The 18497-nt window shown below is 40.7% G+C and overlaps 1 protein-coding gene across 1 annotated transcript in view; it reads left to right on the top strand.

Moving 5' to 3' along the window:
• REV3 (recovery protein 3) overlaps nt 1-10080 on the top strand; it is a 51004-nt gene extending 40924 nt beyond the window's left edge. The window contains exons 20-24 of the mRNA XM_087373968.1: nt 1398-1701; nt 2725-3417; nt 8778-9016; nt 9348-9479; nt 9651-10080. Coding sequence (XP_087230094.1) covers nt 1398-1701; nt 2725-3417; nt 8778-8936 — 1156 coding nt within the window. The 3' untranslated portion in view covers nt 8937-9016; nt 9348-9479; nt 9651-10080. The remainder of the gene's footprint in view (nt 1-1397; nt 1702-2724; nt 3418-8777; nt 9017-9347; nt 9480-9650) is intronic.
• Nucleotides 10081-18497: the final 8417 nt, after the last annotated feature.

Genomic DNA, 18497 nt, shown 5'->3' with positions numbered 1-18497 from the left:
TCTCTCTCTCTCTCTCTCCTACCACAATATATGAGTTTTCTCCAAACATGGCTTTTTGGAGTTCTCTCTTTGTTGTTTCCCTCCTTGCTTTCTCAGGTGCATGATATATCCTGTAGTGTTGCTTGTGCAAAATTTTTCAACTTTCAAAAGTTATATGACTCTATCTCTTTTGCCATAACCAGCTGTTGTCATTATCTGTGAAGTCTCTTGCATTTGTTGTTGGTACATCAATGTACAGCTTGTACAAATTTCTGCGCCTTACTTCTTTGCAAGTACACTCATGCTATTTGCTTTGTCTAGAATAAAGAATTCCTCCTCATCCTATGTTTATTTACTGATCTGAAATTTTACTTATATATAGCAAATTTAGCAAGAATCTGACACACAGTACTTGTTTGTAATGTATCTCATCTCAGGCATATGGGATTATTATTCATTGGGATATCACCCATTCCCTTGGTCAGAAATTTCAGCCTGTTCCTATAAGTGATCTCAGGACTATCCAGCTCCATATTCATATTCAGATGGCTAACGAACTCCTCCTTGGTGTCCTGTGACTTGAGGCATTTCAAGCCACTACCCAAGTGTCAACATAACAGTGACTTGAAAATTGGGATGTCTCCCGAAGGAGTCAAGCATTTTTAACCCATACTTGGACCCTGGCTGTCCTGGTTCTCCTCACCTACAAGATTGTTTTCATGAAATAGAGTAAAATCAAAGAGTAGAAGACGAAAGTTACAACTTGCTGGGTAAAGTACATATCCAAAACAGGGGAGACTATCCCCCCCCCCCCCCCCCCCCCGTCCCTGTCCCACTCCTCCCTGACCTTGCTGTCCCAGCTGCCCTGACATCTTATCTATGCAATCTTTCTTTTAGTAAAGTAGATACAAGTCTATCGAGGCTGAATCTTCTTGATACTTTGGAGACCAAACCTACCAAAATACTTCTACTCTGATTGACCGTAGAAGTAGACAGAAAGTACAACATAACACAAAGGGGCTAAGGCTTTTAGATTTTGACTCCCCACCTGTGAGAGGTGAAGTGGGACCAGCAGGGGGAAGGGAGGGATTGAGAGAGGCTGCCATGTGGGCACAAGGAGAAGTGGGCTTGGCAGGAGGGAGAGAGGTATTGAGAGAGGTTGCCATGTGGGCAACCCATATGGCAACCACAGGGGCAGCAAAGGTTAATCCTTTTTGGTGTTTATTTGATGCACCCAATAGGACACTTCATTTTGGACTCCCTAGACATTTGAGGACATAAATATATATGCTCATGAACCGTTTCACAATTCACTCAATAAAAGTTGTCTTTTCGGTTTTCTGCTTCAATTTGAAAATATGTTCTTCTTTAAATGGTTTCTATCGTTAAATACTTGATTCAAACTGCTGTGATTGCAGTATGTTTGTCCTTCTCAAGGGCCGGACAAGAGAGGAGGCATTCAAGATAGGGGAGGAAATTGCATCGGCTGTCACGGCAATGAATCCACATCCTGTTACTTTAAAAATGGAAAAGGTTTACCATCCATGTGTGCTACTCACAAAAAAGAGGTATGTCGGTTACAGTTATGAGAACCCCAAACAAGTCAGACCAAGTTTTGATGCAAAGGGAATCGAAACGGTTCGGCGGGACAGTTGTGGTGCTGTTTCTAAAACCTTGGAACGATCGTTGAGAATACTTTTTGAAACGCAAGATGTATCACAAGTGAGTGGTGCGATCAACATTTATCTTAGCCTATTTATGCCCTATGAAACATTCCTTGAATTTCCACCTCAGCTGTACAGAGAGAAAAAATGCAGAATTAGTGATGATCAGGAATATATTTTCGAAAGGTTGCAGCTATCTATTAATGTGTGCATGAGAATCTGCCTGTAAAGACTTCAAACTCTATGCATAATTGTGCTTATGGTCCTCATTGTTGAAGTTTTAAATGTCTCTGTTATAAAGGTGTGAGACATTGATCTATAGAGTTAAACTATAATACGTTTTCTCAATCACCTTCTTGTCCCAAAAACCAGGGCTTTCTCCTCACCTTTTCTTCTTTTTCTCACATCAGGTCTGCCTCTCTCCCTTTCTTCTTCACCAAGAAGAGAATATTGTTTACAATTCAAGGAAAAGCAAGTTTGTTGCCTTGCCAAAGTTAGAGATCCTTAGACATTTACTCATGATCGATCGTTATCTGTAAAGCGGGTAGACTGATACTGTCCGTCGCATATAGAGATTGAGGACAGCATTGATGGTTACCGATGACGCTATTTTGAAGCCAAATCTTGTCATGGACTACAAGTTTTTAAAAAGCCATCGAGGTTTGACGATGACATGTAAAATTTATCAGAAGCTATTTCAATTAGTTCACAAATTGTAGTTTGCTACAGTAAAAGTCAGCCCTCATATTTGCTTTTCAAAGTTTCACAATTTTTTTTTTTTTTTTGGGGGGGGGGGGGGTGGGGGCAGGGTACCTGCTGTGCTTGATCCCGTAATCATCAATGTAAGGAAACGATATATTTTACTTTTATAGCTTTAGTTTTAACATCCTTCTGGATCTGGTTATAGTCTCTAAAGAAATTTAGATATCACCTTGAGTTACTGTTTGCAAGCAGTTCTCATGCAGATCGGTACATTTTTCTGTTATAGCATGTGTTGTGAACAAGAGTTTTGCATGAGGAGCTTGGTGTGCATATCTGGTCTATCAAAGTGAGTTTTTATACTTGACATGGAAATGAGCAGGTGAAATCGTACTTGCAAAGGCAGTGGGTTAAAATTTCGAGTGGCCGCATTTCTGTCAAGGATTTTATCTTTGCCAAGGAGGTTCGTCTGGGCAGCTATAGTGCAAGGGCTTCAGTTTTACCTCCAGCAGCAATAGTGGCGACCAAAGCTATGTCTATTGATCCTCGAGCAGAGCCTCACTATGGAGAGAGAATACCCTATGCCGTGGTCCATGGAGAACCGGGTGCGCGCCTTGTTGATATGGTTGTTGATCCCCATGCTCTTCTCAATATGAATTCTCCATTACGGCTACACGACACATACTATATCACAAAGCAAATCATTCCTGCATTGCAAAGGGTTTTTGGTCTTGTTGGTGTTGATTTGCATGCTTGGTACAGTGACATGCCTCGTCCATTTCGTGCACCAATAACAAAGAGGCCCATTCTCACCTCATTTTCAAACCTTGGGAAACTGTCAAGGGATATGAATGTTCAAAAGGTCATAACAGATGAAAATAATGCACAGAGCAAGTCATCATGTAGACGTACCATAGATCATTACTACCTTTCACAACATTGTATGGTATGTGGAGACCTGATCAATGCTTCCAGTGCAGTCTGTGATACTTGTTCAGGCAATGAAATTGTTGTCGGAAGTAGTATTTTTGGAAGAGCATCTCGATTGGAAAGGGAGTTCAAGCACCTCGAAGCAGTGAGTGTGCATCCCCTGAAATCTCTCTTTGTTGTGCTAAGCAAATATTTGAAACTCTTAGTGTATGAAATTATAATCGAATATATATGCATGCAGAAGAGCCACAAGTGAAATGACCAACGTGAAGGGAGTTGTTCCTTATGTTTCCTTCATTTATTCACATCATCTGTCAATTTTCTAATATAGCTGGTGGCCGTGTTTTGATGCAAAATTGGTTATACCTGGAGCATAGTCTTTCAGGAGACCTGGATGCTCAGCCTTGATTAACATTTAAAATTTTCAATAGAGTATATTCCAATGAAACTTCAGCCTTTAAAATATCTCAATGAAACCTCTAAAATGCATATGTTTAGAGAAAAAAAACTGCAGTTAGTAGTAGGTCTTTAAAGATTTCTTGAGATTATTGCAGTTTGAAGTAACAGCAGCTAGTTGTAGATTGTAAGTTTCATCAACTCTCAAAGGTTTCAACCTTTGTCGAAACTGGTTACTATTGATTTAACATTTGAACAATGTTTATTTTAACCATTTCTCTTCTCCTAGTCTATGTACCATAAACATTCAAATACAAGTTGTATGTATAAATACATAATATACATAGATTTATAACTATAACTATCAATAAATAACACTAGCTATTCTTTACTGGAGCAGCTTTTACTTCTTTTAGTTGTCAGTATTTTGTTATGAGTACTAGCTGTCCCACTGTGGGACAGCTATGAATGTAAATGCTTTCTTAATGCAAAATTTTAAAAAGTTTTACCCAAAAAGAAGAAGAAGAAGTGTGTGTGTGTGTGTGTGTGTGACTGTTCTGGTCTTCTGGCATAGTCATCGCTTTTCTTTTCTTGGGTTCGCTATTGGGCCCTATGGACTATTTGGAAGGAGAGAAACCATTAAGTTCTCTTTTTTTCGAGCGTCCCTCAGGCAGTCCTTTTGACTGTCTGCATGTGGGCCAGTTGGATTACTCTAAGTATCTGACATATATGCAAGTTTTCTAAAGATGTAATTGCTCTCCTTCTTGGAGACAACTTCTGTTAATAGATTTATTTGGATCTCACAAAAAAAAGCGCCCACCCGTGTGTGTGTGTGTATTCGAGAGGCTATGCCACATTTGCCCAAAGTCTCATGATTTCTTGCTTCTTGTACAGCAACGACTCCAGGCTCGTTTCCCCAATGCTTCCTTTGGCAAGAATTTCTTGCTGTTTAGTTTTCATCTCGTGAAGCAGGGCTATGATCTGCTTCTTCTGAGCATCTCTATATGACAATCATTGGCTAATTATCAGTTTTTCTGAGCATCTCTATACGACAATCATTTTATGATCGCCTACATGCATTGGATCTACATTATCTTGCCTTCTTGTCATATAATGACATCTTCTGATGTTCGTAGCTGGTTGTCCCTTTCTTTGGGATTGTTCTTTGTAATATAATGACAAATGGATTTCACCCAAAAAAAAGAGTAAGTGTGTGGATGTGTGTGTGTGTGTGGTGATCGTCTGATTCAAGAACCCAGTCTTTGAGACGGGTCTTTTGGGAATAGGCAATGACTGCTGTAGTCTTTGGGTTTTCCTCCATCATACATGTTGAAATGTAAGCAATAGTGCCAGACCTGTAACCTTTTGTTATTCCTTTGTAATACATAGTTTCTCTTGCTTGTCTAAGTATCAATCATTGATATAGTAGGTGTGGTGAGTGGTGTCCATACTTGAGAGAAATTAACATCTCTGCATATATATCCTTAAGAGATGTCACCTCATCTTCTACTTCATAAGTCACTAGTAGTGTCGGCTACTACCAAGAAGGGTTCTTGTATGTTAGGAACGATCAAATTGAGGCCTGTGGTTAAGGCATGTTTCAGCTTTTGAAAGCTTGTTTCTTTTTCAGATTCCATCTAAACTTAACCTTCTTCTTGGTTAGACCATGTAGAGCGACAACATCTCTAAAAAATGGAATTCCTGTAAGGAAGCATTCATTGTCTTTATCCTTTATCAAAATGGTTTTTTCTGATAAACTGAACATAGTTGCGAATGCTCTCTATGTTCCTCCTCATTCTTATTGAAAATAGATAAGAATGTCATCGGAGAAAACTCCCATGAATTCTTGATGATCTCTAAATAATTGTTTGATGAGCTTGTTGAAGGTGGTTGGGGCATTAGTAAGGCCAAAAGGTATTACTAGATACTCTGAAAGTTGGTCGAAATGTGGTTGTATGGATATCTTTAGGTTTTACTCAAACTTGATGATAAGCTCTATTTGGCCAAAATACGTAGATCCTCCAAGATGAGAAAAATGTCATCTATTCGAGAAATAAGGAACTAGTTTTTGGTGGTGTGTTTATTTAAGGCTCTATAGTCTACACACATCGTCTACACACATCTCGAAAGATGCATCTTTCTTTAAGGCTAGCAAGATAAGAGAGCAAAAGGGGGAACGACTAGGATTGGACGAGGCCTCCCCAAAAGTTATTGATCTTGCTTGAAGATCTCATCTTGTTGGGTTTGACTAACTTGGTATGGAGGTCTATTGGGTGGAGAACATCCGAGAACTAAGTCAATCTTAGGCCTTTTTGGTGGAAGTTGACTAGGCAACTCTTGCGAGAACTATTTGAAAATTCTTTAAGTAAGTTTAGCATTCCTTGACTGGGTGGATCTGTAGAAATCTCTTCTGGAACTTCCTTTTCAACAACATAAATAAGGAAAGAACATATTTCTTTTCTAACAATTGCTGAAGGTTGTGAATGGCCTACCATGGGAAAAGTATTTCCTGAAACTCTAGCTATTAAGAAAACAAATAGTATTTATACAATTACTTATTTGCGTAATCAATTCTAGCTTAAGGTGAATGGTCAGTTACTTCTTTGCGTAATAATTCGAGGATTGGCTTGCTTATGCCGAGGCATTCTGAGTATGACATTAACACCTTAGATTGGAGCAATCATAAAAGATAGGTGATCAAGATAACCTTGAATGTGAACCTTGAGTTTGCTAGTGAGAGGACACACCTTTTCTTCATGACACTTGAAAACCAAGTGCCTCTTGTGCTTCACCTTTGTCTTTAGTAGCTATGCCCAAACTTTATGCTAACTGATATGATATAAAGTCATGTGTTGCACCATCATCCAGCAAGAAAATGCTGAAAGATCTTTTACTTGCTCCCAAGTTTTGAGCAAACTATGGATTGATGAATCCTCATCTTTTTGTGGGGGAGTCTCCATGTTGTGGGTTGCCGCTGCCATCTTCAAAGCCTCCTTGTTTGCTTTGTCAGCTTTCTTTTGGGGACACTCATAGAAATTGTGCACCGACCTTTGGACTATTCCTTTGCTTTTGTTGATGAGACGAGGTATTAGAAGACTTCTCTTGATGGACATGCTTTTGAGGTGGTCTGTTGGATGCTCCTTGATTTTTCTTGAATTCTTTTTGGAAGCTCCTCTTCTTTGGGTTGCACTTGCCGGAGAAGAGTAGCTTCTTCTCAACCTTTAGTGCCACATCTAGAGGCATGGGGCTGATGTTGTCGACTTCGTTTTGAATGGAGTTTCCCAACCCCACATGAAATTTCCTTTGTTGCTCCACCAAATCCTTTTTACTTAAAGCTTGAACTTTTAAGTAAAGTGTCCCAAAAGCGAGTAACATGCTCTCAAACCTTTCTTGTCTTGTCATTGCCAAAGTATATCCCATTGCACCATCATGTCTCTTTTGCATTCCTTTGACAAGAAATGATCTTGCAATTGTTGCAGAAGGCTGCTGCTCTGGAGGAGCTGCTGCAGGAGGAGGAGAGTATGCATCAGCAAGAGGGGGAGAGAGTGTGCACAATGAAGGGGATGGGTTTGCTTTTATAGATACAAGAGGAGGGGTTGCTTTAGGCATGGGAATTTGGGCCCAAAATGGTATGAAGGGAATGGAAACGCCTCAAATAGAAGGTGATGGTGGTGGGCTGTGTGGAGACTGAGTCCATGTAGTAACAATTGGCCCTACCACATGTCCATTGCCATTTTAATGCTACCTCATGGGCTGCCATGCTCCAATGCTACGCCATGGCTGCCACATCTGCATGCCATGTCAAGAGGGGGGAGAGCGTGCACAGTGAAGGGATGGGTCTCCTGTTATAGATGCAGGAGGCTGGGCTGCTTCAGAGACTGAGTCCTGCAGTGACAGGTGGTGCTATGGGTCATGCAGGACTCTGCCACATGTTTTGTGCCATCTCACAGGCTGCCATGTGTCCTGTGCCACCTCATGGCTGCCATGTGTCCAACGCCATTTCTTGACTGCCATGTCAATGCGCCACATTAGCGTGCCGCGTCAGAATGCCACATCAGCAATTGCTGGGTCTGTATGCTTTCTATGCGTTTGATTGGTTCCATGTTTGGGTAACTTGGGTTGGTTGTAGTCTCAACTTGTGAGACACTAATTCCCGTTACCTCTTCAATTGGTGCCCACTCTCAAATGCTAGAGCAACCATCCTAATTTAAAGAACTTGAAATTTCAGAAAATAAAGATATGCAATAAATGAATTAACAAGCAAGTGGATATGTGTTTCGTGTGACACACACATATATAGAAAAGTAATTAAATACACTCACACACTTTTTAAAAAAAAGTGAAAGCTTTGATTGATTATATTACAAGAATAGTCACCTCAGAAAAGAGGCGCTAGAAAAAATCAGTAAAAACCAAATATACATCCTGATCTATTTGGCGAGTCTGCAAGCAATCAAAGAAAGATTGCTGCTGAGAACGCTTAAAAACACACACACACACACACACACACACACACACACACACACGTGTGTGTGTGTGTGTTGTTAATGTTCCTGGATTCATCTCTACACATGCACGTGCACGCACACACACCTTTTTTTTCTTTTGGTGAAATCCATTTGTAATTTTATTAAAAAAGCAGTCCCAAAGGAAAAAGGGACAGCTAGTTACAAACATTAAGAGATCTCATTATATGACAAGAAGGCAGGATAGTCAAGTTCCCTCACCCGAGGACAAGCATAAAATGATTGCCGGAGAGAAGCGCTTGCGCGCGTGCACACACACACAAAATTACGTGGTAGACATGTCACTGGCAAAGATTTCAGAGTTTCCCTGAAACGTTTCATATTGAAGTGTTTCTGAACCGTGCAGTGAAAGGTTTCGTGGTGACTGTGACCCGGAGATAGCTAAATGCTAGCATCTTTTCAAACAAAGAGGTTCACATTTAGAATTGTATTATCATTTGATACACATATTTTAACCCCCTCTTGATTTACAAATAGCAAATTACAGTTGAGATATGAAAAAAGTCATGCTAAGTATGCTTTTCTTTAGATGCTCCTAGATGTACACTCAACTTTCCATGCTATTTCATTCGTGAATTTTCAGATCTGCAGACACTGCGGAGGGGGCGATGCAAAGGATATTGAAGAAGGAACTGGCTGCAAGTCCCTTGATTGCTCTGTTCTCTTTGAACGTACAAAAGTTCAGAAAGAGTGGAGATCAGCTGTCACAGCCATAAAACAGCATGGCTTTAATTCACTGTGATAATTCTGGTCCATATTAGTCTGTAAAACATCAGAGTTTCCAGGCCTGTAATCATCTAAAACATACTCTACTCTTCTCGGGTGTTTCACTGTTGCATTTTTAATTTGTAGGATTTCCCTCACGTTTGGCCATGAGTTGAGGTTTCAATTGTGCCTTACTAAGTGGGAACATTCAACAAAGAAAGGTTGGGTATCAATAATATAATCTATCGATCATTTAGGATTGCATTTTGGGTAGTCTTCCCTGTAAGTTTTACCCTCTTTTTCTGGAATTACTTTGTTCACCTTATTCACAAGGTGGATCAGTCTATGAATGTTTACATTGTGAGAACATTGATGCATGCGTTTTTTTCTTGATCATCCTTTCTCATGCTCTTCACATTTTCTAATATCATTGGATTGTGTTACACAGGACGCCTCAAATATATTGACATCATGCAAAGCAGACACAACATCTCAGAAAGGGATTTTGAGGAAGGAAACAGCTGCATATTGCAAAGTGGCTTTCCTGTTCTAAAAAAAGCAAGGATTTAAATTCGCTGAGGCAAGTTTGAAAACAATGTCAGTCTAAATATTGGCTGAGATAAGTCTGGAAACCAAGTCGGTCTAAAATTTATCAGATTTTCCATAAAATTCATTTATGACACTCTTATGTTTGTCACCTGCTTTTCACACTTCACATTGTTTCTTTCTAATTTGGTACATGATGTAACAGGTGAAGTTATCAGATATAATGTATACCATATACCCACCAGTAAGGCATTGATCTTAACTACAGAGGTATTGTATATAGTCAGACCTTTGGATGAAGCACTTGTACTATAATCTTGTGTAAACGAAGGATATATACCTGTCAGGGTCTCTTGTATTCTAACTGGGAACTAACATATTCTTTTGTCCTCAGTGTTTGTTGGTCTTACCATTGGCCTGCTGTTCAAATAATTACAGGGAATTGGATAGTTGTACATATGGGTAGAGTTCTCAGCCTTCTGAGTACCTTTTGGAGCTTTTCTGAAAGGGCTTACCTGTTACACGTGTTTTCTGTTAGATTTAATCAATGTTGCACTGATGCGATCTATTTATGTAAACTTAAGATAAACCAAGACCAGCTTGGCATGCCAGTTCACCAATATATTTATGTAATCTATTTGCCTTGGTTGAATATATTCACCTTGATGGAGTCTTAGTTTTCAAAGTGTGTGTTGGTTGGCATGCGAAGCATCAATATGTTCATCTTGATGGGGTGTTGTCCATCTTAGTTTGTTCTTGGTTTCAAAGCATGTTTCAATTGTTGGGACCTGTCCACCGTTGTACTTTGTATTGTATCTAAAGTCTGGCGTTGGGCTGCCAGCATGTTCCCACTGGAAGGCATTGTAATAGAGGTTTCAAGCTGGTTTCTTTCGAAGCCTGTTCTTTTTGCCTAGTAGACAGTCTTATTTGAAGAGTAAATTTTTTGTTGTAAAGTTCTTGTATATTTCATGAAAAAAAGATCGGTCACAAAAAAAAACAGTTGAATATAGGCCCTAAGGGCTAGTGTAGGAGTTGGCATTTGCTTGATTGCTTTGTAGAAGCAAGCCAAATTTTCAAAGGTGCTCATCTACTTTTCCAAATTGGCATTTACAACATTAAATCAGGTTGAATAAAGTGATATCATTTGATTAATTGTCTTCTCTGCCTAACCCAGTAACCACAATCAAAACCATATTTTCCATGGATCCGGGATGTTGGATGCTGGAACGGGACATTCGATGTAGACTTGGAATGGGACTGCTACATCATACGACACGGTTAGAAATATACCAGAATGTGAAAAATAATCACTTTGTGTAGGTCTGAACTTTCCATTTCAGCTTTGAACTTACAAAACACACGAAAGTACATATAAAATTGTAGCCAAGTCCGAGAAGCTGGGACGCCAAGCAACCGTGTCAAGGAAATTTTCAAGACAATCAGAATGCTGTTCCTAGGAGTCTTGAGTTTCTGGTATGCACACCTGATGTTCCCTTTTGCCCTGACCCTCTAGAACGGCATTCTCGTGTTGCAGGAAGAGGGACTGTTCTTGTTGTCCCTTGGTAACTATGATCTAAACTCATGGTTTCAAGGGATGGTGTCTCTTGATGCAACCATTCTTGTGACACTTTCGAAGACAGCTGAGGGAGATGTGGTGGACGTAATTAAGTTGGGAGAAAATCGGTTGGTCTAGGAGAATGGTGGCACAATCATGGTGGCATACATAAGTTATGTTCATAAATGTTGCGTATAGAATTCGAACCACAAATTGAATCTCTTTCTTTTAGTAAGGCTTCTCATTTTTGTCAAGATAAAACAAATTATAAGCTGAAAATACAACTCGGTTATCTAGTTTTAATCATCTATATGCACACGTACACATACATCTCTTTCTCTCTCTCTCTCTCTCTATATATATATGTGTGTGTGTGCGCGCGCGCGCATGCGCGTATGTGTATGTGTGTGTGTGTGTGTGTATGTATGTTTGTGTGTGTGTGCGCGCGCACACACACACTTTTTTTTTTAGTAATATCCAGTGCTATATTTATATGCTCATAAATTTACAAGATGGGAATTCTCCAAAATGGAGAGTATCCCAAAGATCAGAAACATAAAAAGAGAAGCTCTATGCAAGAAGCATCTAGATCACCCTCATGGCAGGCATCATATAAGGATTGCCGCAATGAGGCTCGGAAGGATTCATATGACTTGTGAATCTGTCGACCCAAGTATGCCAAATTATGCTCACTCCAGATTGTCCAAAGGGCCCAGTATCTCACCCAAGAGAGAAATAGTGAGTATTGAGACAAAGACCTCATAAATCTGCCAAATAGCCAAAAATGTTTCCCAAATCTGTGACTCGGGAAACGGAGTCGAAGATGATCTGAAATTCTCCCGAGGAGGTTTCTAGAACACGGGCATTGCCAAAGCAAATGGGGGACAGTCTTTGAAGGAGCGTGACATCTCAAACATGTGGATGGTGCAATGCGACGTTTGGCAAGTGTGACTCCCATTGACAATGTGCCTGTCATGCATCTCTAAAGAAAGGCATTTTACACTTCCATAATATTCGGAGATTCTTTCGCCACCATGAGAGGGGCTTCTTGATATGCCATAGAGTATTAGCATATTGTTGAATCCATGGAGCAGGCAGAAGAAGCCTGTAGGCTTTGATGGAGGTCAAGGCAGGTAGAGGAACATGATGAGAGCATGTAGCAGATGGTTGCAATTGCCAATCCAATAGCTTGTTTGTGTTAGCCATAAGGGGAACAAGTAGAAAAGGATGTAACAAATCAGCAATTTTCTTCCATATCGACCTACGGTGCATTCCCAATGCATAGGAGGCAGTGGCCTGAGGAAAAGATAAGACATAACCTTGATTATCTACCACATCATGTATGTATCTAATGCCCAATTTCAAGAGGTTGTATGCACGAACAGGTTCCTGTAAAGCGAGTGGAATGTCAAAGATGGCACTCCAATGAATACTTTCTTTCCTCATCGAGTTTGTCCCCGAGCAATTACGAGAAGTCCATTTAACCTTAGAAAGTACTTGTTTCTAGTCAAGTATTAGAGCAGTAGAGAAAGGACAGCTAGGTATCTTCCCTACAAATCTCCCAATGACAACCTCCCAATGATTAGTAGTCCAATGACCATAAGCAAAAGTCCTCATGTTGACACACATGGATGCTATCATATAAGTCCATGGTGGTTGTTGGCGGAAAAAAGTATGGAGCATAGTTGCCTTCCTTGCAAGTACATGATATCTTATATTGAGGATATTAAGTCCACCATGCATCCTAGGAGAGCATACCAGTTCCATCTTCATCAGTCTGAATGCTTTCACAGCAGTTTTTGTCCTCCATAATATCTCCATAGCTTGAGACATAAAGTCTGAAATATCTCTGGAGGACCAATGTAGCAAAGGCAAAAAGAACTGAACATAGGACATTACAATGGGCTGTACTATTCTGAGCCTGACATGAAGAGGCCAAGTATAAATTTTCCAATATTCCAGTTTATGTTGAAGTCTTTGGAAGATCCATTTTAATTGCTGCTTCCTGGTGATATGCCCTCCTATAGGATATCCCAAATGCCTGACTACATCTTTGGAATGCACCACCTGACCTGGCCAGAGAATAGAATGCCAGTCACATTATTTCAGTGGAAGCAATTTAGATTTGTCAAAATTAACATGCAATTCCGTTGCCAATCCATACAATGATAGAGTGGTCATAAGCATGTGAACTTCCTGAGGAGAATTCTATGGCATAAAGAAGGAATCATCAGCATATGCTTGTGCCAAGAAAGATGCAGCCCCAGGGATTTTTAGACCAGTCATCTGTCCTGTGTTTGTAAGATGATCAAGATACATTAAGAGGGGATGGGTCGCAATGGCATAAAAGAGAGCACTAAGAGGGCAACCCTGTCTAACTGATCTATCCAATGTCCATGACTGAGATAGATGACCTCCAAGAATGCACTGAGAAGTAGAGCGAGAATAAAGCCAGTAAATTGCATTTGCTATCTTTGGACCAAAGCCCAACTTTGTCATGATTTGGGAGATAAAATCCCATTGAACAGTGTCAAATGCCTTAGCAATATCTACTTGCAATATGAGCACATCTTGATGCGAATACTTAGGATATTCAATTGCAGTCAATGCGTTGGAGATATTGTCATGGATTTGTCTGCGTGGCACAAACTCATACTGATGAGGATGAAGGCCCGCATTCAGTATCCCATGAAGCCTATACACAATCATTTTGGCAATGAGTTTGTAAACTACAGGCATCAAGGTAATAGGCCTCCAATCTGACATATGGTCACACAGATGTTTTTTGGGCACAAGTTAAACTATGCCATGCTTCCAAGAGTGCGGTAAAACTGATTTTCTTGCCAGGCAACATTGATCATTTGCAAGAGGACATCTTTCAAATCATTCCAAAAAGAAATATAAAATTCCACCGTAAGGCCATCCCAGCCAGGGGACTTGTATTTGCTGAGGTGGAGCAATGCATTATCAAGCTCTGTATCAGTAAAAGGTCTCTCCAAGGTGAGAGCATCATCCATTTCCACTATTTCAGAAACATATTGGAGGAATTCACTCCTCGCATCTGTCATTTGATTTGATGGGGAACCAGGAGCAGAGAACAATTTCTGAAAATAATTTTGGCATTCATCTTGGAGATCAGAGAAAGAGTGCGTCCAAGAGCCATCTAGCTTCCTTACCCGGAGACATGAATTTTTCTGTCGAGTAGCATGCAGGCCCTGGAAAAAGGCTTGTGAAAGGGAATCATTTTCTGATTCAGAAAGAGGCCTTAAATGTGAGAATTTAGTCTATTGTTGTGCTGTCCTTTTTGCCCATTTGACCTCATTCCTCCATTTAGTCATATGCCAGTTTCCATACTCCCTAATGGCATTCTGTATACGAGAGACAAAGCTGTCCCAAGCATAGTCCATGTCCTCCTGGGCATGCAAAGGCAAGGGATGAATTGCAAGTCTGATCATTTGCTCGAAATAGTGATGTCGGAAATAAGCCTGATTAACATGCAATAATCTACTGGAAAGGGGTGGCAAATCATCCAGTGGCATACCAAGGTGCAGATTCATCCATAATGGGGCATGATCTGACAAGCCCAATGAGAAATCTATGAGGAGATGAGGGCTAAAATCTGCATATTGTTGTGGGTAAAGCAAATACCATCTGTCAAGCCTTGCCCAGTATGTAGTAAGTGCATTATGATGAAAAGTATATCCAGGCACTGACCCTTGAAGAAGCAGCCATAAATCTTCAGCCTGCACAGAAAGAAGCATGCTATCCCATTTCTGCCTTTCCAATGATAGCATATGAGATCTTGAAGTGGTGTTATCTCTTGGCAGAGGGGAATTATTAAAATCTCCACAGATGAATGCATTAGATCTCCAGGGATATTTGCTTAAAGAATCCCATAAAGAAGCCCTCATGGCAGAGGTCTGGAAGGCATAGACTGATGCAAACTCAAGAATATCACCATTGACATTACATTGTATGACCATCCATCTGCCACTGCTATCATTGAAAGCTAACTGAGGCTCCAGCTCATGTCTGACCATTATGCATACACCTGAGTAGGTAGTGGCACCAACATAGTATATGTCATAACCGCCAAAAAAATCATGATGACCAACCTTAGAGTGTTGATTATGCTTTTGCAAACAAACAATATCTGGCTGCATTTTATGTACATAATTCCATAAAAGCCTCCACTTTGAGACATTGTAGAGGCTCTGTACATTGTATGTAAAGCACTTAAGTGTTTGATGTATGAAGGGATATATACAGTAAAGTATAAGTATAGAACAAGATATCAGAGAGGCAGAGCCTCTGCTTGCATGGGCTACGTTCCCTCATGATCCATGAAGGAAATAGCATTCTCCCCTTCTTCAGAATCACATATGGGGATGCCCTTCTTCAAAACTCCCACCCAATTTTGAAGGACAGGAGCTAAAGTGGAAGCCTATCCTGGTGAGGGAGAAGAAGCATCCCATTGACGAGATTGGAAGGGGCGTTGCTTCAATACAACCACCTTCTTAGGTTGTTGAAAGCCATCCTGATCAGTTCCCGCAGATTCCTTCATCTTCTCTTTTTCTTTTCCTTTTCCTTTTCCAGCAAGTGATTGCGCTCGATTAATTGGTTTGGCATTCTTTGCTCCATTTCTATTTGCTATCTTAGCTTGCAAATTGTCATTCTTTTCCCGTGTCTTGGGTGGCAAAGCATTGGGAGGGGGCTGATGCAGAACCATTGGGGCATTCAGAGGCTAGATGCCCAAACTTGTGACAGGCAAAACAAGCTCCTGCAAATACACCCCATTTCAATTCAAAATACTTTTTTCCCAATTGCACTCCCTCAACTTCCACTGCAATAGAAGGAGGGGTAGGTGTATCAGTGTCCCAGAGAATGCAGAACCTGTTACGGTTTCCCATAGGGCATAAAGGACAAATGACCTGTCCCAAAGAAGCAGCCAATCCAGGCAATTCTTCATGCATATAGTCCGGGAAATTAACAACCTCAACCCATACAGGGCAATGATGTCGTATAAGACTTTGATAATCCTTGTTTGGGGACCAAGGCATAGCATGTACCATCTGCTTCCTGTAAAAGAGGGGAGAAAGCTCAAGTAGCCTCTGCTTGCACAAAGCATCTGATAAGTGCACCTCATAAAAGCCTCTAGATGCAAAATATACTCCCTCTACAAAGCATCCTCCAAGGATGGACTTAATCCAATGTGCAACATCACTAGCTGCTGGGATTCTTCCTGGAAAGAAAATTATTACCGCAGTTTGAGATAACTTCCTGAGAGGATTCACGAGGGATGGCAATTTCAATTTCTATGTGACCTTTGGAACTGGTTTGCCCCATTTCTGTCATGACTGCTGAAAGTCATCCTTAAGTGTATCAAACACGTATTAAGCTTCCATAGTAAGTTCATCATCTTGTGTTGCAGGCTGTGAAGGGCGGCGCTTCGCATCTGCAGGTCTTTCTTTTCGAGCATATGTACAAACATTCGAACCTAAAGCCATGATTGAATACGACAAGGAAAGAGGAACTGTACGAAGAGGTATAGAATCAAACAAGCGAGAAAACTAGGACTGTACGGAAAAGTGCAGGAGCAAGGGCAAAAACGGGACTGTACGGATTTTCAGAGGAGACCGTACGGGAAAACTGAACCGTACGGAGATGCTGAGGGGTAGTTATACGGATGAACGGAGGAGACTATACGGGAAAATTGAACCGTACGAAGATGCTTACGGGGCACAGAGAGATTGTACGGGAATGGACAGGGCTGTACGGATATACGGAAGAGATTGCACAGAAATCGATGGGGCTGTACGGACATACGGAAGGGTCTTCAGAAAATAGTACGATGATGGCGATGCAGATAGGTACATGACTACTCAGAGCTACGTAGGGACGAGGCAGACCTAGTTGTCCGTACGATCGTATGAAAAACGTACGGCGATCGTACAGATGTACGGACAGGGAGGGAGGCTACACAGAATCCGTAGCAAGACTGAATAGCAGAGTCCGCACTCTCTCACGCTCTCTGTCTCTCTCACACACACACACACACTCACACTGACTGACACCACACACACACACACACACACACACACACACACATACACGTACGCGTGCGCGCGCACACACACATTTTTTGGTGAGAAGAATATTTTATTATTGTGAAATAATTACATTCATAGGTACTCCAAAAGTGGAGTAACTACTACTCAACCGAAAATCTCAGTATAAGCCATACACACACAAACACACACACACACATACATACACATACACATACGCGTGCACACACACACACACACACATTTTTTGGTGAGAAGAATATTTTATTGTTGTGAAATAATTACATTCATAGGTACTCCTAAAGCGGAGTAACTACTACTCAACTGAAAATCTCAGTATAAGCCATATATACATCATGGTCAATCAAATGAGTTTGGAAGCAATCATAAAACGATTGTCGCAGAGATTGTTTGAAAAAACAAAAGATGGAAAAGCAGGATCACCAAAGACTATGATTTTTGTCCATCCATAGAGTCCAAAGTGCCTAGTAGCGCACTCAAACAAAAAATAAATCAAAACCTTGTCTAGATAGATGAAAGTCAAATAACGAGAAGAACCTGCCAAAAGTAACAGTAGGAAATCTCGCTCGAAGCCCCTGATGAATGAGAGCAAGGAAATCACAAGTATGTGGACAATGCCATAAAATGTGAGGCACAGATTCAGCAGAAATGTAGACATCTGTGGCAAACAGTCGAGGCAATATGTCTATGCGAGAGTAATTGCCCAGACGGAAAAATGCCAAGTAGGACTTGCCAGAGGAAAACCTGTTGCCTAAGAGGGACTTTATAATGCCAAAGGAGATGCAAACGCTTTCTCCACCACTTTGATGGGCGATCCATATGCCAAACAGAATTGGCTCTGTCAGAAACCCAAAAGGCAGAGGTAACAACACTTTATACAGAGAAGGCACTGTGATATGTGACAGCTTCAAAGGATGGGCTGAAGAAGAGAAAGAATGGAGAATCCAATCCTCAAGCCTATTTTGAAGTTCCAAACAAGGTACCGGCAAGAAAGGTTGAAGCATTTCTGCAATTTTGTGCCATAGACGATAATGAGCTCCCAAACCATACTTGCTAGCAGTCGCAGAAAAAGATAAAAGAGTGTCATCATCTCAAAGTACATCCGTCACAAAAGCAATTCCTTTGAAAGATATAAAATAAGAACGCCTGGGTTCTTGTATAGCCAAAGGAGGGTGGAATACTTTGGACCAATAAATATTCTCAGCCCTTAAGGAATTTCCCAACAAAGAATCCATGTCATTCCATTCCAAGTGGGATAAAATATGCTTCCAATCAAGAAGCAAACGAGAGACAAAAGGACAGCCTCTGATCTTGCCTTGAATAGAGTCAAGTAGAAAATCCCACTATGTAGGCTGTCAATGCCCAAAAGCAGAAGTATCAATATGCAACAAAAGAGAGCGGATCATGA

This window comes from Dipteris shenzhenensis, chromosome 4 (assembly GCF_047967505.1).
Source record: "Dipteris shenzhenensis isolate YYH24624 ecotype China chromosome 4, Dip_SZ_1.0, whole genome shotgun sequence".
NCBI lineage: Eukaryota > Viridiplantae > Streptophyta > Polypodiopsida > Gleicheniales > Dipteridaceae > Dipteris > Dipteris shenzhenensis.
Note: the sequence above shows the minus strand (reverse complement) of the source record. Positions and strands in the feature narration are given on the sequence as shown.